The 23751-nt window shown below is 35.9% G+C and overlaps 1 protein-coding gene across 2 annotated transcripts in view; it reads left to right on the top strand.

The window, feature by feature from the left end:
• LOC140136295 (adenylate cyclase type 2-like) overlaps positions 1-23751 on the top strand; it is a 253283-nt gene that overhangs the window by 76433 nt on the left and 153099 nt on the right. For both annotated transcript variants that reach the window (XM_072158020.1, XM_072158021.1), the window contains exon 2: positions 20469-20618. In XM_072158020.1, coding sequence (XP_072014121.1) covers positions 20469-20618 — 150 coding nt within the window. The remainder of the gene's footprint in view (positions 1-20468; positions 20619-23751) is intronic.

Raw genomic sequence — 23751 nt, forward strand, 5'->3', positions numbered from 1 at the left:
TCCATAGGGGGTGTATGGATTTCAACTGGAATAGCCCAACTCTATTGCACTGGATCCACCTTAAGATTAAGGTCAGCTCACAAAGGCAAGGAGTAAAACCAATCAGATGCTGGACTGAAATTAATATCTGACAAAGTCTAAATCAATTATCAAAAGAATGCAATCAATGGAATGCACATTTTGAATGAAATTAATTAATTAAATCTATTTACATGTCAGGAATGGATTGGGATGTGTAGAGATTGAGGAAAACAAAATTTTGTATTTAGAGAAGATGGTAGGATTTTGTGGAGGAAAGTGTAAAATAAGCATCAGTGCTGTCTACTGAAGATAGGTAAAATAGATATTCACAATGGGTTGGTTTTTCAGTCAGATTTGTTTATTTTGATCTATTGATTTGTCTATTTTAGTGAGTAGGTGGGTGAGTGGGTAAGTGAGTGAGTGTGTAAGTGAGTGAGTGTGTATAGGCTTTTGTAAGCTTACTACACAAGATAGCATGGAAATATCAGCATTTTTGAAACATCTAGTTGGTTGAAAAAAGTTGTGGGGTAGTTTATTTGAAGGGGGTGATTATTTTTGGGATTTTCTCCAAAACTGAGAATTACTGCCCAAATTTGACCTCACAGATGGATTTATCAAGTCTTCATCATTATAAATACTTTAGACCAACAATTTAGCAGTTATAAGGCTCAAAAGTTTCCTTAATTCCAGAGTTAAGACCAACCTTAACATTACAATAAATTGGACCAAGAAACACATTTTCGTACGATGAGTCACTTACTTAGTGTATCAAATATTGGATTTTTGTTGGTTGACAAGACACCATATAACATCTGATCAAACTTAACTGTCTGCTATTATTTATGTTCCTGGAATTACTTCTAAATATATATAGCATGATCAATGTCAGCATATATTTATCTAGTGTGCTCATTAAATCAATCTTTCTATTACAGAGACAAGTTTTCCTGTTAGATTTCCTGAATATCAATAATATGCTGTAGTGCCATGGGAGTGAAAGAGGCTTGTGAATGGTTGGTTCCCTTATGTTATATATTATATAGCTTGTGAAAGGACATAAAAATATAGGCTATTCAGTTGAAATTCATATCCCTATGGAATAGTCCGACGAGTAGGACCTGTTTTTTTCTTAGTTACCAACTATACTCTAACTCTGATCGCTCAAGAAAGATTAACCACAAAAATACACTAACACGCCCTGCTTGGCCTTGATCACTGGACTTTCATGATTCGTCTTTCTTGCACCATGTCAGATAGTGATCATAGTGTGAAATCAGTATAGTCTGGTAACTTAGAAAAAAAGGGCCCTACTCGTCGGACTACTATGGAATGGAAGACACGACCTTAGTCTACCACACAGTGAGTGTGAATTTCTGTTTGAAATGTACACACCCTGTGTGGAAGATTGTGAGTTGCCATTTGGTCTAATACCATTGGTATGAGACCAAATGGGATTTAATCTGGATGATTAAGGTCATGTCTTCCATAGGGGGTGTATGGATTTCAACTGGAATGGTTAAAGAGAATGGGTGTGACAAGACCAAGATAATAAAGACAAGATTTTTGCCTCTTCAATATCATGTCATAATAGATGGGCTGGTCAATATTTTGAGTAGTGGATGCCGGTGCGGCGCGTACTATAAGTATAATATTGTAGTAACAAAACTGCTTTTTTCCAGAAAAAAATAAACTTACTTTTTGTGAGGACATCCCTGTTGTTTAAAATGAGCGAAATTGTCACAAAATCAAAGCTGCGAACCACGTTCTTAGTTAGGTGCGTGTATTACACAAACGCATTATCGCCACGATCACTGAGGATCAACAAGCCTGCCGCCATCTTATATGACTATCCACTATTTTCCCCCGAAAACCAATCAAATTACTGCAGTTTATGTCCTCTTGCCTATTTGACATAAAAAAAAAAATTGCTCAAGGATTCATCTCAAGACCCATGACTGAATTGCCCAATGAAGCATAGAAAGAACTGACAAACTATTATTTGTTTCAGTCTTTAACCATGGTTACAGAAAACATGCAAATTGTTGGCCTTATGGAGAGAGCACAGCCTCCTGTAAAATTATCCTATAAGGCAACCATTGCAAATACAGGTTCTGACTGTCTGTATGTGAATTACCATTTTAACCCAGGGCAAGGCAGTAATTTGTGTATAATCCAGCACTGCTTGTATGATCATACTACTAATAGATGTGTATTGGTAGCGGTTTTGTCATGTTTATGAAGTAGGGAAGGTGACTGTCTTATCTATTACTGTGGCTTTAGGTATTAAAGGCAATTTGTGATGATAGTGGGTGACTTCATATGGGAGGCAAGATTTGCATCAATGTGTGCTTCCTTGATCCGCATCAAGTATAGCAACTGTCTGCATGGGCACTGTGATCTGCATCTGGGGACTCCATGGTAGCCCAAATCCTCATTAATGAGCTATCTGTGATCCACATCAAGTATAGCAACTGTCTGCACAGGCAATGTGATCTGCATCTGAGGTTTCACACGGGAGGCCAGATTAGCATCAGTGCGCATCAATGTACATTTCCGTGATCTGCATCAAGTATAGCAGCTGTCTACGCAGCAAAGTAATCTGCATCTGGGAAATGTTTGTTTATCGAGTGTGTATACCATGGATGAAAGAGATAACAGACCGTGTACAACCAGTCAAAATCCATGTGCATTGTATGCTGTGAGTTCTTGCATATGCATGAGGGCGATTGTTTGATCGTGCCATGTCTAACAATCACGCCAGCATTGCGTGCCATCACGTATACAGGATAGAAGCGTTGTGTGCCTTCGCAATTATGCGATAGACTGTAAAAATATGCGGTAAGTGCGTAGCAGTTTTGCCTGTTTCATGAAACAATCGGCCCTCATTATTGGATGATGCTGAGACTTTGACTGGTTGTACGCGGTCTGTTATCTCTTTCATCCATGTTGTATACAGATTGTGGGCATTATGTCGCGATACCATCTCTTGCGGATAAGAAAATTCCACATTGATCCGCATCTCAGAAGTCTGCATTGATGTAGTTCTTGCTTCCTGTGTGCAGTCAGCCCATTCTCAGCATTGCATCTCTGATTTATTGCTGACAGTAGTAGTAGCAGTTGAGATTCATTCAACATGTTTTAGCTCCAGGAGCTTTATGGAATAAATGCTATGAATAGCAACACTTAGAGGTTAGCAAACAATCTATGCTCCAGGAGCACTACATGTTAATGATATCTTAAATATTTATGGCATAACTAAACTTTTGTAATTGAGGGGCAGTAAGGGTGGGGGGAAAGACAGTGTTTAGCTTAAGTAGGACCTTCTCCATAGAAACCTGTATAGATGATCAGGTGACTTGCATGGGGGCTCAAGGAGAAGATGGTGATGACTGATGGGGCTCAAGCTTCCCCTGCCATCTCCTGGTAACACCCTGCAGTTAGGGGGGTTGGGGCTGCCCTACTGATAGGTACTACATTTGTTGGGTTTGTTGCCGCTTTGATGTACTATGGCTATGTGTGCCATTATCTATACCGTTACAATGTACCGATAATACTATGCAATATTATGAAAATTGGTCTGAAACTTTACAATGACAAAGTCAGTTTTAGATGCAGGAGAAAAATGAAGAACCCAGATAAAACTAGTAGCAGTGAGTATGGACTGGAAACCAAATGCACATAAAGTCGTCGGGAAGGCGGGGCTCAAACCGGGACCTCAGTGATGCAAAGCTATCGCTACCCACTGCCGCTCATAAATGATTATGCAACTGACTAAAATTACTAAGTCATCTATAGCTACAGTTGTATCAGGGTTATAGGGTAGTGGAGATGGCTTTCTTAGTCATTAGTGGTTTTAAAGTAAAAGTACAGTGCAATATTTTCAATGTCAATGCCTCCATTGGCGTATAGCCAGGAAGATATATTAAATGTATCTCTGACAAGAGGAAATTAGGTTAGATTTATTTCATTACATTCAAAATAATAGTATGGGGCCATTTAAAGACACGTTGTGTTGTGTGGGTGTTATTTATGTTTGTAGAGCACAGATGCAATGATATATGATGATATATCCAATGGCTGCCTTGTGGATTATTAGAGGTTTTTTTACAAATTCAAAATTTCAGAATTGTCAATTTTCATGACCATATTTGGAATCAGCATGAAAAATGCATTAAAATGAGTACAAACAAGCTTAGTATTGGTTCAGTGGTTCTTAGCTCATGATATTTTGTGAAAATATCTTAAAACTTGGACTTTTGATATTGAAGCCTATAAGCTGTAGCATGAAACATTACTAACTGTACATCAGTTGTTTTAAGGGTATATTGAAAAATACAAACATTTTCCTTTTGGAACCTTGGAATATCCTTTGGGTTGTGCCCCAGGATATTCCAAAGGTCAAGCAGAATATTTAGATTTTTTCACAATACTTGAAAAATAACTGATGCAAAGTCATTAACCTCATTCATAAACATCACTTTTAAATTTGTTTGACTCCATCTGTATCATTTTTTTTAAATACAATTTTAACTTTACTTTTCATTTTCATTCACGGAAGGTAACATAATTGTTTTCAACTGATGATGGTATCTATTGCTATCTACTAAAGACAGCATTTATTACTATCTACTAAAGACAGCATTTATTGCAATCTACCGATGATAGCATTTATTGATATAATACTGATAATAGCTTTTATTGCTATCTACTCAAGATAGTATTTATTGTTGTCAACAGATGGTGGTATTTATTGCTATCTACTGAAGATATCATTTATTGCTATCTGTTGAAGATAGCATTTGTTGCTATCTCCTGAAGATAGCATTTATTGCTATCTACTGAAGATAGCATTTATTGTTATCTACCAAAGATAGCATTTATTGCTATCTGTTGAAGATGGCATTTATTGCTACTTGCTGAAAATAACATTTATTGCTATCTGCTGAAGATTGTATTTATTGCTATCTACTGATGATAGCATGGCATTTATTGCTATCTACTAAAGATAGCATTTATTGTTATCTGCCAAAGATAGTGTTTATTGTTATCTACTGAAAATAGCATTTATTTCTATCTACTGAAGATGGCATTTATTGCTATCTACTGAAGATAGCATTATTGCTATCCGCTGAAGATAGCATTTATTGCTGTCTACTGAATATATCATTTATTGCTATCTACTCAAGATAGTATTCATTGTTGTCAACTGATGTTGGCATTTATTGCTTTCTACCATCTATCTGCTGAAGATAACATTTATTGCTGTCTTCTGAAGATATCATTTATTACTATCTATTCAAGATATATAGTATTCATTGTTGTCAACTGATGTTGGCATTTATTGCTATCTACCATCTTCTTCCCCAATTGCTGGAATATTTTGCGAAAAATTCCAAGTATAAAGTTCAATAGCCATATATCAAATTAGGCAAGCGAAACCTTAAATTTGAATCTGACATTATCTCACCTGTATCTAACAAAAATTGTCCTTGATTGTAAAGAATTTCCCTGTACATAAATTTCAATGGGCTCTTCCATTTAAAATCCACATTAACCCTGTGGAATGGAGCTGCTTAATGTGTTTATTCCATTTGAAATTCATACTCCCTCTGTGAAAGATATTTTCAAAATCTTCCACAGGGTAGTGTGGATTTTAAATGGAATAACCAATGCAAACCCAGTCTTTGCATCTTAAATAAGCCTTGGTGTTGATTGTGATCTATGTTTACACATGACAAGACAGCCTTCTGACAAGTCACAGCGGAGTAGCCTATTTGAATATCATGAATAAATCTGGCATCCCAGGCAAAAATGTTGTATCTGATACAAATTAACATAGGAGATACTGTCATAGGTGGGTATTATTGAGCCAATCTTCTTGCAATGTAAAAATGCAGTATCTATGGGAAAATGAGAAATTTTTGCACTGCATTTATTTTTTATGCGTTTTTGCATTCTAAGCTGCTACCGTGAAAATACCAACACATGAATATATTCTTTTTGTGTATAGGCCAATGTAAGGAAACTTAAAATTGCAATTAAAAACAAGTGATACAGTTCAATATTGGCAAAATGTGAAAAATTAATCGCTCGAAAATTTCCACTTTTACAGTATATACTTTTGAATTGGTGCTCCCAATATAGAGGTCAGTATCTGATAGCAAAAGTCAAAGCAGATATTGTGTTTTGGTTTAAGAGGGCAGAAATTGTGCCTGTTCAAATGCCAACATGAGTCTAATATTAGGTCTTATCTGATTGTTGGTTGTGTATGTTGCTGCCAACATTGAGATTAGAACAGTGACTTAAACAAGCAAACAAAAGTGAATCTATCTAATCAGTGTTACCATAAAATTTCAATGCCTAAGCATGGCAGTTTTCCCAAGTAGCCCAATATTTAGAGAATAAAGGTATTGTTTTTAGCCCCTGAAGTGCATCTATCGTCTCATATAACACAGGCAACATCATTATTTTTGGCGTAAAACAGTACCTTTATTCTCATTCTTAAACACATCAATTCAAATAAAATTATCATACAAATTTTAATCAAATTAAATCTACATTTTGCAAGGAATCACCTAGGGCTTAAAATCGATCAGTCTCGTTGTTGCTGTGTGCTTCAGATTGGTCCAAATAAGCGAAATGCAGCGTGTCGCGACGCCTTTGCGCATTGACCCGTGTGATATCGTGTCATATCTGCGGGAAAGCTGGGTAAGAACCAATAAGATTGCAGGAGCGTTCTCAAGTGTTTAAGAATGGACATTATTATGTTTTCAGAATCTTGCTTCCTATACCTCTCCACACAATTTAAAGCGTCAAAAAAAATAGCATATTGGATCCATTTTGCATCCAGTTTTAAGCGCCACCTAGAACCCAATCCCTGTGATTTTGAAAATTGCCAATTTTGCGCCAATTTTAACGTATTACAAACAGAAGCGACCATATGTGAGACTAGCGAACATAAACGCACTGAATGAGACTACTGAAGCGATTGAGACCATCAACCCGGAAGCAAGCGATCGGTTCATCATATCGTCTCGTCAATATTTTAAAAGCATAGCTCGACCAATAAATTTGTGCATTGGGTTCCGTTCAAACCATCCAATGTTATATCAAAATACACCCAATTTATTTCAATTTGGTGCTTTACAGCTGCAAAATGATAAAAATCACCTAATTGGGTGAAAAACTATTTCTATGGTCCACCTCAAGTTTGGTAGTGACATCAATGCTTTTCTGTGATTGCGCAGCAAGCATGCCGACAAACACTAGCCTTTGTATGCGTGCATATACGCTCTGCAAGATTAACTTTATGTGCGCGATTTGATTCTGCAAAAATATGCACGCGTCACGTCACTACTGAACTTAATGCGAACCAATGTAGAATATTAGCTGACTTTCACAAGTAACCAATATTTATTGCTCTTCTGGTTCTGGTCCTGGTTCTGGTCAAATACTTTCCAATGCTTCATATGAAACCAGTGCGAATCCTACATTATGAGGAGAGAAACTATTTGGCCTTCTATATGGCCCAATTGCTTAAACTCAGGGGCGTAGCAAGCGGGGGACATGGTGGACGATGTCCATGGGCCCCGAGGGTTCAGGCCCCCGAGCACAAAAGTGAAAATTAAATAAGGGCTGATAATGGAGAGCAGGGCCGGATTTACCATTGGGCCAGACGGGCCCTTTGGGGCCCCAAATTGCCCTATGCATCTTTCTTTGAACCCCAATATCAACATGTTTTTTGGCCAAAATAGGGCAAAATTGTAAAATTTTCAGCGCTTCGCGTGCATTCAAATAGCAAAATTCATGTTGATCTAGGGCAAAAATAGTCTAAAATTAAAGTTTTTGCATACTTTGCGCGAAAATGTCCTAGTAACATCGAAACAAAATGTTATTCCCCCTCTATATATACGTAAACCAAAACTTGGACACTGACTTGAGTGCACATGCTTTCCTCGCCACATGAGTTAGGGCCTCCAAATTTTGGCCCGGTCCAGGGCCCCATAAAGGTAAAAGCCCGCCCTGGTTAAAGGGGCCCGTGCTGCTCCTTGTCCATGGGCCCCTGATGCTCTTGCTACGCCCCTGCTTAAACTTTTAGCAAAAATGGCTGTCTGACCCAATGTTTACAATTACCAAAGTGTTATAACTTTGAACACAAGTCTGGGCACTTTCCTAGCCCAGTTGGGTGGCAGAATTCAGCATTAGCAACACTGAATATAATATTGGACTTATCTGATCAAACAACATCAACCCAATATTCAGATTTGTAACCAGACAAAAATGGGATATTCCTTTAGAAATCCATACTCTTTCTTAGCCTCGTTTCCAGGCAGCTGGGCTCTGGGATGGTGTTTTTGCTTTTTTTGCTTTTTTTTTTGCTTTTTTGCTTTTTTTTTTTTTTTTTTTTTTGCTTCTCGATTTATTTTTTTATTCATGTGTCTTCATATCCTGTCCACCCACCTCTGATCTGTACATGATAATATCAGATTACTACCTCTCTTCGTTGTCATGGTTCTGAGAAAATAACCAGAGAAAATTGCTGATTCAACTATTTTTTATGTCTTACTCACAACACTGTAAAGTTCTCAGTGTATTATGCGCTCCTTCTAATTATTTCTTGCTGCCCTGAGGCTAACACCCCCTGTGGAAGACATGATCTTAATCTCACACACAGGGGGTATAGATTTCAAATATGATTTCCTGAATGGGTGATTCCATTTGAAATATACACCCCCTATGTGAGAGATTAAGGTCATGTCTTGCTTAGCATGTGTATGGATTTCAGCTGGAATAGCCAAATAGCATCATACCCACTCTAAGTGTCTGTTTAACATGGAAATAGAACTGATCAGATTAAAAGATGTTGTATAGCCAACACACACACTGATTGAAGCTGAGATTAAAACAAATGTCAATCGCATTGTCAAGCCATTTTTTTAGGCCACATAAAGTTATCGTCCCTGCCCGAGTCGTTTTGTGGAGTTTGTCCATGTATTTTTTCTTTTTATAATTTCAAGTATACTTTTGATTTTAAAGCTCCAGAAATTTATTATGATGATAAAACAAGTTACTGAAGTGGTATACATATTACATACATATTTACACCAGGCTTTTATATAGCACCATTTCTAGCCCTTAAGTCCAGTCTATAGGGTGTAACTTGAGACTGCCCCTTAAATCTGATTGCAAAATGTTTAGTGATCACAGTGAAATAATATATCTGATATCTGCAGTAGATAGCAAGCTATAAAATACTGTGTCTGCTATCTTCAGTAGATAGCAAGCTATAAAATACTGTCTGCTATCTTCAGTAGCTAGCAAGCTATAAAATTCTATGTCTGCTATCTTCAGTAGATAGCAAGCTATAAAATACTGTCATCTGCTATCTTCAGTAGATAGCAAGCTGTAAATACTGTATGCTATCTTCAGTAGATAGCAAGCTGTAAAATACTATGCCTGCTATCTTCAGTAGATAGCAAGCTGTAAAATACTGTATGCTATCTTCAGTAGATAGCAAGCTGTCAAATATTGTCTGCTATCTTCAAGATAGCAAGTTTTAAAATTTTATGTCTGCTATCTTCAGTAGATAGCAAGCTGTAAAATACTGTCTGCTATCTTCAGTAGATAGCAAGCTATAAAATACTATATCTGCCATCTTCATGACATTAGATAGCAAGCTATAAAATACTGTGGCTGCTGTCTTCAGTACTCTCTAAATGTGAAAGAGTGACAAATCACTCAAAAGAGTGAAATCTCACTCTTTCTAAGAACTGTATGAGTGACAACTCACTCTCAAGAAAGAGAAAAAAAATTCACTCCGGAAAAGAGTGAATTAGAAAAGAGCATTTATTTATTTATTTATTCATTTAGGCCTATTTTATATACAAGAATATCATAGCAGTTCATAACAGCTACTATGTGCTTTAAATTGTTGTGAGGCTAGGCCCCAGGTTAGGGTAGGGCCCGATCTAGGAATGTTGAACTGGTCTAAAGCTTAAGCACATACACAATGTGTCGAATTCAGTGTGGGATGAATGATGAAAAACTATGGATTAGTGAAGCTAATAGTCAAACTGTTCAATGGTGAGTACACTTAGGTGTAGGACATAACACTTGGCAAATACCATGTTTACAGACCACAGTCTGGAGAAAGCGTGATGCGGCGTAACCTACATAAGCTTACATATGCATTACATGTAAACCCGGCAACTGGGCGGTAACAAACTGCTCACATATGACTTAAGCTTACTGCGCTGTTGTCTCCAGACCAAGTGTATACTTGCTACAAGTTATTACCTACACATAAATGTAATCACTATTGAGTATGCTGTCTATATATTTCTTCATCAAATCTGCTTTCTTTTAGCCATTCATTACGCACACTGTTCGCCATCTTGTTACACAAGTTCAACAAACATCGGCCGATTTTGGCGCTTCTGATTATTTGACAGTTCACTCCAAGAAAGAGTGAGATTTTGAGCCACTCTGTGAGCAGTGAAGCTCACTCGAAATAAATTCACTCTGAAATTCAGAGTGGTTTTTCACTCTTTTACATTTAGAGTAGATAGCAAGCTGACAAATACTATTTTTGCTATCTTCTGTAGATAGCAAGCTGTAAAATACTATGTTATACAACCAGATCTGGGAATCAGCTGACATGAAAAATGAATGTGGATTGGATGACCAGAGTCATCCATCACACCAGTCAGCTTTTTACTCAACAGATCAGCATAGGTAACTTTGAAGTCCAGCCACGACACACTTCTGACCCTTCCGCTTCATTCAATATTTCATCATTTTTTCCCTTGCACCTTTTGCAACATTTCCTTCCCAACATACATAGAGCTCACATGATATGGCAGAAGTTCAGTTTAGTGTCTATAGCAAACCATGCACAAACCCTCTGATTGGGTCACAGGCCTTTAAAATAAATTAAAAAACACCTGCCCTCGTCAATTCATAAAATCTCAAAATAAGAACCAACAAAATAATTTTACACAGCCTTGAGATTACATTTGTCTAGACCAAGACTCTTGCCCTATTCTGTATACTTATGCATAGATATCAACAAATCTATTGAGATCTTTAATTTCCAAAAAGAGATTTTTGAAGTTTCCATTATATTTTAAATCCTCAGATAATGTGATATTTGAAGGTAGATTATGTTCTTGCACCGCAGACATAGATATTGCTGCACATAAAGCTTTAACAGAAAATTGCATCAATGTAACAAAACAGTTCTTTTCATTAAAGGAGTATTCTATGATTCTAGCATCCTCTTTTATGGTAATGTTTGAGTGTAAATAAATATCCATGAAAAAGCTTCTTCTCAACATTTTGGTTGATTCTATTTTGCTTTTGCAAGTTATGTATGATTATGTATATTGCATTTCTCCATAAGCCACTATTACCAGAGCATAAATACAACTTTGACAATATTTTTGCCAAGTGAATAAATCTATAAGTAATTTTTCCAAACAAACATTATAGCCAAACATTTTGAATAAACTTTTAATTTGTGTGTTGTGTGTGTGTTTTCTGGGTATATACAAATCACAGAGACTGTTTACTTGTTGGTGGACTAGCTATATCTCTTTAATCTATGGTGTCAGTATACAAAGTGAATGCCTTTCCTGTGTATACATTTTGTTAAGTAATAGGATCGTTCGAGTCTATGATACCTTTTTTGCAAAGTGTTAGTTCAATACATTGATGGATCATGATACGATCTTTTCAAGGACATCCTGGGTTTGGGGTATTGTAACTATAGCTATTGCCTGCAGATCTGAGATAACGACTGCTCAGTGCCAGAAGTGGGTAAGTGCAATAGCTGCCATGTGTAGATGAGTACAATATACTATGTGTACATTGCTAAATGTTCACAGGGCAGCTATTGCACTTACCCACTTCTGGCACTGAGCAATCAAATTAAGTTTGCTGCCTGAAACTAAACTGATGCAGGATTAAGATTACAGTAGCCCATTGGGCTATTCTAGTTGAAATTCATACACCCCTATGGAAGACATGACCTTAATCTCCCACACAGGGGGTGTAGATTTCAAATGGAGTCACTCATTCAAGTAATCACATTTGAAATTCACACTCCAAGTGTAGGAGATTAAGGTCATGTCTTCCAGAGGGGTGCATACTGCATGGGCTTCAACTGGAATAGCCCATTGATCGTGCAAGAATCTTGTATAATTTTTCAATGTAAAGAAATTGCAGATTCATCGCTCTTTTTATAGACAGTATTGTGTTTTCAAATTTACTGAAAGATTGTCATCTCAAAGATCTGTAATGATATTGTGTGATACTATTACAATGTGGGAGAATAGGCAAGTATATGACAGTCACATAGATCATGTGTGTTTTGTAAGATGCTTGCTTGTTTAAAAAACATTATCTAATGTTTTGTACTTTCAAACCTTGGGCATCCAGAAATAATTTCCAGGTGCATTGGGCTATTCTAGTTGAAATCCATATACCCTATGGAGTCATGGCCTAAATCTCCTACTCATTGGTTTTAATGTAGATTTGAAATGAAGTCACCCCTTCAGGTAACCTCATTTGAAATGGATTCACCCATTCATCCTCTGGGCCAAATGACAAATCTACTGGCCCTGCAATACATTACTGGCCCAACTTGTTCTACTGCAAAAAGTGCAAAATGAAGAAGCATGTTGCAATGCGACTTAGAAGTTGAAACTACCAATTAGCTAAATTAATATGTGCCACTTGTGTGTTAACATTTATTTTGTGCCACTTTAAGTCAAGTAAACCTTAAAACATTTTGAATTGTTGGTACTGAGTGTGTACTCAATGTAGAGAGTGAAGTCGCTAAACAAGTTTAGTCACAGTCAGTTAGTCCTAGTTTCAAAAGGTTCAAGTATGCGGTATTTGCGGTATGGCTATCATCATCAGGTACAGATAGAGCATCAAACAGCTTGGAAGTAGTACTTGCGAGAGCCTACTACTATCACCGTAAAAGAGCGGCCATATACTTCTAACTTGCTGCATAACACAAGAATAAGAATAAACAAATGAAAAGTCATTAAATAAAAATAAAAATTTACACACAGGTGACAGGTGGAGCAGAAATGGTGTCCAATTATATCCATCACTGACACTTGTCTCATCTGAGTTATATCGGGCTCAAAAATCTAGTGGCCCATCGGGTCAGCATTGTTAGAAGTTTACTGGCCCAATGCAAAATCCACTGGTGCAGGGCCATCGGGCACCATTTATATCTGTCCCTGAATTGTGAGCCCTTCCCCCATTGGAAATTGCATTATTACCATTACTAGCCCAGCACCTAAGTTTACTGATGTTGAAATCTATGTCCCTGACATACTTTGTTGCAAAGTTATCAACTTTTTATGTCTCTGTTCTTTGTTTTTTATTGGACTAAACAATGCTCAGTGAAAATTGTGTAGAGCTCAGCACCTCCAAAACTGATGAAATCCTTTTATACCCTATCACTCATGCATGTTATGCTAGCAAAAATGTCTCCTTATTACAGATTACAATGTAATGAAAAATCTCATCAAACTAGTATTTATTCTTAATGGAGGTTAGGCCAAAAACAAAAAAAAGGTTCGTCTCAAAGCTTGCGCGCGCGTTTGTAAAATCCCACGATTTGACAAAAAACAAATGCGGAAAATTTTTTTATTTAAAAAAAATAATTTTTTTAGTTTTTTCCAGAAAAAATCAGCAAAAATCAGACTTTTTTCTCAAAATACCATGAAAAAAAAGTCCGGAATAAAAAAAAAAAATCGCATTTCGCAATTGTTTTTAAATTTCTCGTGAGCTTTGACACAAACCTTCTTTTTTTTTTTTTTTTTTTTTTATTTAAATGATTCATTTTTATCTAATATTGTTTTTGAGATACAGCCAATAATAGTACTCAACTGCCTTTGTGTTTAACTGTTCTGAACAACACTAAAATGACCATGTATCTGGAATGATGAAGATTTTTTGCAAAATGAAGCTAAAACATGGCACATGAAATGGAATTGAAAACTGAATTTTGATTTTGCTAGACAGGCGACTGATTTTGCTTGATTGCAACACAAATAGGACCATTAGCATGTTGACGTAAATAAACTATTTACAAGAGAAATCAAATATATCTTCAAAATTAATTTCCTCAAGAAATAAGTCATTTTCTCATCAGTATTCTGTGTTTGTAGCTACCAGTCAAAATGTAATGAAGTCAGTTGACAGCAATACTATACGGAATTCTCAAGTGTGCATGGTGGCTGCCATGAGGTATATCCTGTATACAGTCAGTAGGATCAGATGTATTAATAAATATTTATAAAATTGTCAATTGGCCATAGGTGCGGCCATTGAAAGACCACCAAGATATTTTCAATGTATTTAATACTGAAGAGGAGTCTATAGCCTCAATAGCTATGTCTTCCATAGGGTGTATGGATTTCAACTGGAATAGTTCAGACTTTACTTGTACCTTTACCTCTATACCTTTACCCAACAGTCACTAATGGGCTATTTCAGTCAAAATACATACACCCTTATGGAAGACATGACCTTAATCTCCCACACAGGGGTGTAGATTTCAAATGGACTCACCCATTCAGGTAATCCCATTTGAAATTCACACTCCCTGTGTGGGGAAGATTAAGGTCATGTATGCCATAAGGGGTGTATAATTTCAACTGTTGGGGCTGGGTTGGTGCTTGAATTTATTGGGCTGCATTTGTTAGGCCATTTACATCATTATCCATTAGCAAAATGTCCTTATTTCTTTGGAACAATATGATGAGGAAGAAAGCCCAGTTTCATATGTAAAAAGAAACCACAGTACCTGGTGCAAACCTCCCAGATCAAGTATGGAATGGATACTTAATGCCCACAAAGCCACCTGGGAAGAGCTGGGGCTCAAAGCCAGGACCTCATTGGTGTATAGCAAGAACAGATCCAGTATACTATGTCAGAATTAAAGATACTAGTTTGTGTCTGCACCTGTCATTCAAAAGTCGGAAAGCGGTTTGTGTACAATTTGTCATGATGATTACAATTTCTAAACATGGTGGAAAACAGCATGCTCTATGGTTAGTTTTTCACCTTCAAACATACAAACCATCTCAAAAGTTAAGTCTTATAATAGAAAACTTCTGTTGCTGAAGGCACCATCTCAACAATGCATAGAAATGTTGCATTTTGCCTTGTAAAAGTACCAACATCATCTGCCTTTTTATGTGTTTCCTTTTTTCTGATGAAGGCACCAAATGAATCAACCTCCCTTTTGTGCGCTACTAACCAATCACAGGCTGTAGGGAGTTTAATTGATAGGATCATCAGACACAGACTGTTTTCTTTATTTCTGACTGCATAGAAAAGTTGTGATTTGCCTTGTAAAAGTACCAACATTGTCTGCCATTTTCTGTGATTCCTGTTCTCCGATGAAGGCACCAGATGAATCAACCTCCCTTTTGTGCGCTACTAAGCAGTCACAGGCCATGGGTAGTTTAATTTATAGGATCATCAGACACGGACTATTTTCTTTATTTCTAACTTTTATTATAACTTTTTTTACCCCACAAATATTGGGATGAACTGACACAGGGCAGCATATGACTTTTGAACACATTTTTCATATAAATTTTCGGATGTTTTGTATAGTCTTTGCCATTATTCAGTCTGCTTTGGAATATTCAACATTCTTCTTTTTTATTCTTTTCAATTGGATGTCAGAATATTTGACAGCTTTTGAAATGAATTTTGAATAGAGAAAGATGGGGAGAATGAAAGAGGAAACAGGAGAGAGAAAGAGGTGAAGAGAAAATGAGAGAGAGAGAGAAAAGAAAGAGAATATATGATGGGTTTTGGAGTGATGTTTGAATGGAGAGAGGGATAGGGTGAAAGAGAGGAGAGAGGGAAAGGGTGAAAGAGAGAATATAGAGAAGAGAGAGAGAGAGAGAGAGAGAGAGGAAAAGGGAGACAAAAGAATACACAATGACGTTTGTGAAACTGCACGTAAACAAGCAACATGAATGGATAAATATATTGTTTGTAGTGTTTAAATGAACTATGCCACTTGATCTCCCACACAGTAACTGTGAATTTAAAGCCATATTATAACATTTGCTGAGGAGAACGCCCTCACCAATTCTGGTTTTTACGATTGTAATGTACTTTAGTCAATAAAGATACTCTGCAAAAATCAAGACTTTAGGTGCTGTAGTTTTGTCAAAATCCGAGATTTTGAATAAAAAGCGATGGAACCGGCGCTTTTATTATTACGATGGAAATATTAGTGAATACGTATGCACAGCAATGCATACACTGGCGTCTTGAGGATACATTATACACACACTCCAAGGATCGTACCATATTACAACCGTGGGAGTAACATGCATGGGCGCTAGTAGTAAATTCCAATTTTCTATGCTTTACCTCACTTGTTCAGCTCAAAATAAAAAGGGGACATATCTGACAGTAAAAGATAACATTTTATGGAAAATAAATACTAATCTATTTTTACAGAAATTTTATAATATGGCTTTAAATTGGGGTTACCTGAATTGGCAACTCCATTTGAAATCTAGCTTTTTTACAAAATGTTCTAAGTCAAATTTTGGTGGTGGGGAGAAACAAAGTGTGTACAGCCCAGGTGAAATAAGAAATAATTGAATTGGAATGAAGTAGCATCTTATGTTATAGTAGGTGTTACACTTATGGGATATAGCCTATAATTTGATTTGTTCATCAACAGATGGTAGACATCTGGTTTTTATTGGTTTTAAAAAGATGGAGGCAACTTCAGTGCCAATGTTTTCTTAAGTCATTGCCATTTGTAGCTTAATACGATGTGTTACATGTTAAATTTTTTTAACTTGTAAAATCTGTGTACTTAATTTTATTTGGTTATCAAATTAAAAAATAGAGCAAAATTAACACCTAAAGCAATTTTCAGTGATTTTATGAGGACACGAAGAACATTGAAAATTTATCAGATTAGCTTTAAGTAAATAAAGGATAAGTCTATAGAATTACATTAATTAAACTACATTTTGTAGAATAAATTGACAAAATAGTAAAAAATGAAGTATTAGAAAGGTTTTCTAGTTTGACTCTCAAAAGTTGAGATTTCCTTACAGTGCTATCTACTGAAGATGACAATTATGATATCTACTGAAGAAGACAATTATGGTGCTATCTACTGCAGATGACAATTATGATATCTGCTGAAGAAGACAATTATGATGCTATCTAATGAATATGACAATTATGATATTTACTGGCGATGACAATTATCGTGCTATCTACTGAAGATTCCCATTATCATGCAATCTACTAAAGATAGCCAGTAGTGTTCCACAAGGTGGTTGGGGGGGGGGGCTTCAGCCACCCCACCAAATATTCTGCACAAACAAGGGCAGATTTCAGCCATTTAGCTACCTGGATATGTGTGTGCTCATAGCCACTGAGTCCTTCCCACACACATTTCTTGTTTCCTGGGCACATCCCGATAGCAATTCTTCAAATTTACTGAAGATTACTATTTCTGTTATCTGCGTAATTAAAATTGTACTACACAGCAAACACATAACGTTTAAATGTCGGGTTTTATAAAAGGAATAATTGTTTTAATAATATTTAGAAAACATTTTGAAGACCTGCTGCAAAACATTCAAACATAATATTATTATTTTAATGAATCTTGTTGTTGTTGTTGTTGTTGTTTTGTTGTTTTTTTCAAAATGTGTTCATGACCTTTATATAACCCAACATTGAAATGTTATTAAAACAGTTTAACTAAAACAAAAATGTGTTTATAACATGTTCAATTTTGTGTAAGTGTGTGTTTGCTAGGTATATGGTGAATCCAACCAAAAAAGTGTCCACGGGCCAAAAATAAAAAGTCCGAAATAAAAATGTCTCCACAATTTTTTCCTTTTGCCCATTGATTGATGACATATTGGCCTTATAGGAACCAAAAGTGCCATTACTAATCTTGAAAAAATAAATCCAGGGCGTGTGATAGTAAATGTGATATCAAAACCCAATGTTACCTACGAATACCACTAGGATGCTTTCACTATCGCAATACTAATCAACCTAAAACAAATGGAATATTCCCATTAACGCTTTTTTAGTGTAATGTAGACCACAGGGTGTCAGGAAAATGCTAGCTCAACCAGAAAATATTTGTTTTTATTTTTATACGCGATCAATATGATCTTAGTCAATTTATGCTAGTTTATTTTTGAAAGTGAAGTTTAGGTCAGTTTCTGTATTTTATTTATCAGATGAGTATGAATCAATTTACACATTGTATAAGAACGAGTAGGATATATGTTTTCAAGAATATTAGGAATTATAAGCATACACATAACGCTTTATACAATGAAAAGGTGAACAAACCCGTGTATTCGTAGGTAACATGAGCGATTTAACAATATATATATTGAGTTTAGAGGTTTAAAGTTTGCTATTATGGTAATGAATTAATAAAATGGTAGTTTTTAGATCTCTTTCAGATGGTACGTCCAAATGAATAAATGCTATTACCTTAGATCAAAAATTTTTTGATGCTTTTGGCAAGATTTTGACCACTTCATTTTGATATACAAGTAGTTAATCAGCAATTTTACATAATAAATAATTGTTGAATGAATCCGTATATGGGTAATAATAGTGTCCTGGGGTACAGCTTAAAGTTTTTGACAATTAATTTCCATTGGTAGCGACACTTCATTACACATGTCATGTATTATGCTGTATTCGTAAGTAACATTTCAGTATTTGTAGGTAAGAATTAGACTTTTGGTGGATATCCCAATCAAAACTTCATTTTATAAAGCACTTTGAATGTATCATTTTTTTTATGTATGCGTTTATTGATACTTTAGACCCTATCATGTATTAATAATGTCGGTTCACAGCGGTTGAAAGAGTATTGAAGTAAGAAACAAAGGCACTAAAGTGACTTTAATTTGTAATTGCACACAACTCGTTTAAAACCGTTATTGCAGACTTGTGAAGTCCATCTTGGAGTCAGTTACGTCTTGTGGCCTTTCGTTTGAGGGCAACTACAATTAGCTTTATACCAGGTCCATCATTATGTTGTCTAGATCATGAGACAATGAGAACAGTAGTTTTTCCATGGTATTCGTAGGTAACCTTAGCGAAAACGTCAAAAGTTACCTTCGAATAAATCAATTTGGACACAAATTAGTCAGACACCAGAAGGTCGGTAAACATTTAAAATAAAGCACACATGACAGTTGACTAATCCAAGTATTTATCCCCTTCTAATCTTCGTTGAATCTGATTTTTCTTTCAAATGAGCAGACCGTCGTCTATTTCAGTACATATTTTTCAACAATTAAGCCGTATTCAGTTTTGCATGGTGGGCATGTATGTGAATTCGCAACTTTCATTGACATATGATTTGATAGCAAACATACAGGCCTTCGTTATGTACCAATATGGGCATTGGCATGAATGGCAGTGTTTCACAATATTGTCATGATGTCAAATTGTATTCGTAGGTAACATTCGGTTGCGAAATTTACCTCTGAATACTTGCTTTTATTGTTGACATCTCAGAAATATTTAACGCAGGCTATTGAAACTTGGTAGAAATAAAGAGTGTATTACCCTGCACCTATTGCTTTTATTGTTTACTATTCTCTCACTTTGTGGAAATGACACAGCTTTTAACATGTATTTGGAGGTAATGCATATTTTTTACCAAACCTACCTTTGTGCCATTTAGAATTTCTGGCAGCTAAACACAATAATAAAGATGCCCGAATGCAATGCATTTCAGTATTGGACATATCAAAGCTTGTATCAATTATGCATTTATTAGTGATTTCCATTTTTAAAGATATATCTAGTGCTATGAAAAATTGTATTCGTAGGTAATGTAAAAAAATACCACTCAAAAAATGATCACAAATAAATCATAATTATGTACAAATATGTGAAAAATTGAACAGGCAATCTTTGAATACACGCCTTTCAGGAAATCAATTTAGATTCAATCCAATGACTTCTTTTCATAACTGATTTAGGCGTTTTAAAAATACCTTAAGAAATATTTTGAAAAAATGGGTAAAAATAGCATGTTTTGGGGTCTCTGTGTCTAAGTTTTTCACAGAAGGGGTCTTATTATATATGGTTGCCAAGCGTATGATCAAGGCGAATACACACAATACAAAAATGAATGCCAATTGATTAATACTTTTAAGTTATGGTCCTGAACATGCCGTGTACACTTTTCGTTGGATTCGACCATATATACATGATACTTTGTCACTCAGCCATTAGATTTGAAGCAAACATAATTTAACGTTAGCAAGAGACAAATTCCTGACTCCAGACTCCAAATGATAGCATGTTAGACCAACACTTTTAGTTTTTGGGTAACATCAATTATGACATTTATGCTTTGTTCTTTTCTTCCATTTCAGATATTTGCCAACATTGTATTATTTGGTTGTGTGAATTTTGTGGGTTACTACCACTCTCATCTACTAGACATAGCTCAAAGGAGAACATTTCTAGACACACGGAGTTGTATAGAGTCCAGAATCAAATTAGAGCATGAACAAGAACAGCAGGTAAGAGGTTAAAACTATTGGGGTGTGGTTGAGTTGGTTAGGGATGGGGCCTGGAAGGGTGGTTAATGCTACTCCTATCTACTCAGGGGTGTAGCCAGGGGGCAAGGGAGGGCATCTTGTCTCCTCCTTGCTGCCCCTTTGGGATACTGGATGGCGGATTTTAAAGCTTTTAGGCCTTTTTTGACTATTTTGACAATATTTGACCATTTTGTCACCTTGCCCCTGTGCTCTCTGACCCCTTCTAAAAAAATATCCTGGCTATGCTACTGCATCTATTGGACATACTTGATTATGTACCGGTATTGTATATCAGATGTTTTAACATCTGGTATTAAAATCATTTGAAGTAACAATGGTTTAACTGTGACACCAACCATTGTTCATGCACAGGGGTCACTACTCCACTTGTTATACCGCTTTCTACTCCTAGAGCTTCAAATGGCCTATATACAGGGGGTGTCGATTTCAAATGGAGTCACCTATTCAGGTAACCCCATTTGAAATGCACGCTCCCTGTGTGGAAGATTAAGGTCATATCATCCACAGGAATTTCAACTAGAAGATCCAAAAAGACCAATTTTGAAGGGTTGTTCACCATATTCTTATATACCGTATGTAAAACGGGCAAAAAATATGAAGTGCAAAGTGAAAATTTGACATTCATTTTGCATGAAATATGACATGTCTCTAAAGCAAATCATCCTCATTTCCCATGGGTAGTTCATTGACCTGCTTGTTTTGTGTGTTGAGGATATTGACCCTATAACTGGTTCTTTGGGGATTGTGTATAAATGAAACATGATGGATTACATCACCATCATTTTAGAATTCAATTCACAGTTGTATCATATTTATAGTAAGTGTATGAAAAAACAAATGATTTCATACAAATCGTAGTCATGTATAGAGTTACTTCCGTACTATAATATCGCCATCGATGCTTGTAATTGACACGTTACATGGAAAAGGTTGCAATAACAAAGACATGTATTGGGCCATTCCAACTGAAATTCATATACCCCCTATAAAGACACAACCTTAATCTTCCACACAGGGAGTGTAGATTTCAAATGGAGTCACCCATTCAGGCAGCCCAAGATTTCAATTGGAGCCATTCAGGGTTTCCCAACTTGAAATTCACGCTCCCTGTGTAGGAGATAAGGTCATGCCTTCCATAAGGGGTGTATGGATTTCATCTGGAATAGCATATTTCAACATCCACTTGATTACCCTTACAGTCTCTCTTTCCATCCCAACTGCAAATAATTCAAAGCAATTTTGTGCGCTTATTTTCTAACGAGTGGATCAAGTACGCATTCAGTGGAAAGCCGATTCCAATTTTGGTCTATTTTAAGGTTTTTGAGCAAATGTTACTGGCAAGACTTTTACTACCCACAACCCACAAGAGGTTGGGGTTAGGGCTAGAATTAGGGTTTGGGTTCGTATTATGGTAAGAATTAGAGTCAGGATTAAGAGTTTACTGATGTGTGTCTCAAGATGTTCAATTTCACTCGGTTATGCAGAAAGGGACAACTTGGAGTTGGAACTTCTTTTAAAAAAACGAACTTTTCAGAGATTCCTTTTACTTTATTGGGCTATTCCAGTTGAAATCCATACACCTATGGAAGACATGACCTTAATCTTCCACTCAGGGGTGTGAAATACAAATGGGGCTACCTGAATGGGAGATCCATTTGAAATCTACACCTCTGTGTGGGATATTATAAGGTTATATTTTCCACAGAGGGTGGGTGGATTTCAATTGAATAGCATAATACACATATATGATATGATCAAAAGCGAAATCAGTCGGAAGTTGGAAATATTGATTTTGAGATATAGTCAGACAACACAAGTATTTCCTTTCGTTTCCTATTGTTATGTTTTGGAAACTCTTTTTAACTGCTCACATCTTTTGAACTGGATGTCCAAATCCAATGGGGTTTTCTTCAAAATGTAGCTTTGCAAATGATGTTTACTATCCTATAACAAACTGAAAATTGAAAATGTCCAATTTCAGATTAATTTTGCTTGATCACACCACATATTTGTTTCAATACCAAACAAAACAATATATCTCAAAACTTGGAATAACAATGATTGGTAAATAGGCATCCAGCTAATGGGATAAAAAAAACATGATTAAATTGCGCCATGTACCCGCCTTTAATGCAAAAATCCTTCACACAGGTATGTCTACATTACTGATATGAAGAAATTGTGTTTGTGTGAAGCTCACACTCATGATATTTCTGAGAGTCCTTATGTTCAAGAGTCATCTACTAACTTATAGGTGTTATTCATGGTCATGCATGCACAATGCTTGAATCAACTGTGAGTTTCCAGAAAATAAGTTGCCGATAATATATTTTTTATACAAATTACAACAAAATATTTGTGTTAACATACATATGCTATTTGATAGGATACAAATTTTATATAGTAGAGGTATTTTGGAGATGCAAAAGTTGATCAACATAATTTTTTGCTTTTAAAAGACATCTGCCCTAAAATTAGCTGTCAAGCACTTCAGAATATGTCCAATGGTTCATCAAAGTCGCCTAAAAACTTTGAAAAATGTTTAAAAATTAAAAAAAAGAAGCAATTTTTTTACCAATATCCGATCCGATACCGATATCAAAAATATCCGGCGATACGATATCCGATCCGATAATGAGTTGAGCCCTAGATTAAGGTCACATCTTCCGTAAGGGGTGTATAGATTTCAACCAGAATAGCCCATTCCTCAGAGAAATTAACTCTAAATAAGAAAGTGAACCAAGGTATTCTATAGGTGACTATTTTTTTTTTTTAGTTTGATACCTTACTTGACTCAATGGGACTGAATTCTTTAAATATGTATCTATTTTAATGACAAAGACAGTATTTCAAACATTGTCCATTGACCTTTACATCAAACACATGAGAACATCTCTTTATGTTTCAAAAGGTAAAAAATGAGAGAGTAGCAAGAATAAATGAGAGAAGTCCAGTGGCAGCATCAATAAAAAAAACTAAAAAAAACTTGGGCTTCCCTGGCCCCCAGTCGGAACAACAAGAAAATCACAAAAATCCAACAATTTTGGGTAAAAAAGGACAAAATTTTCTGTTTTTTATTTGTTTGGGTTTTTTG

This window comes from Amphiura filiformis, chromosome 16, assembly GCF_039555335.1.
Source record: "Amphiura filiformis chromosome 16, Afil_fr2py, whole genome shotgun sequence".
NCBI lineage: Eukaryota > Metazoa > Echinodermata > Ophiuroidea > Amphilepidida > Amphiuridae > Amphiura > Amphiura filiformis.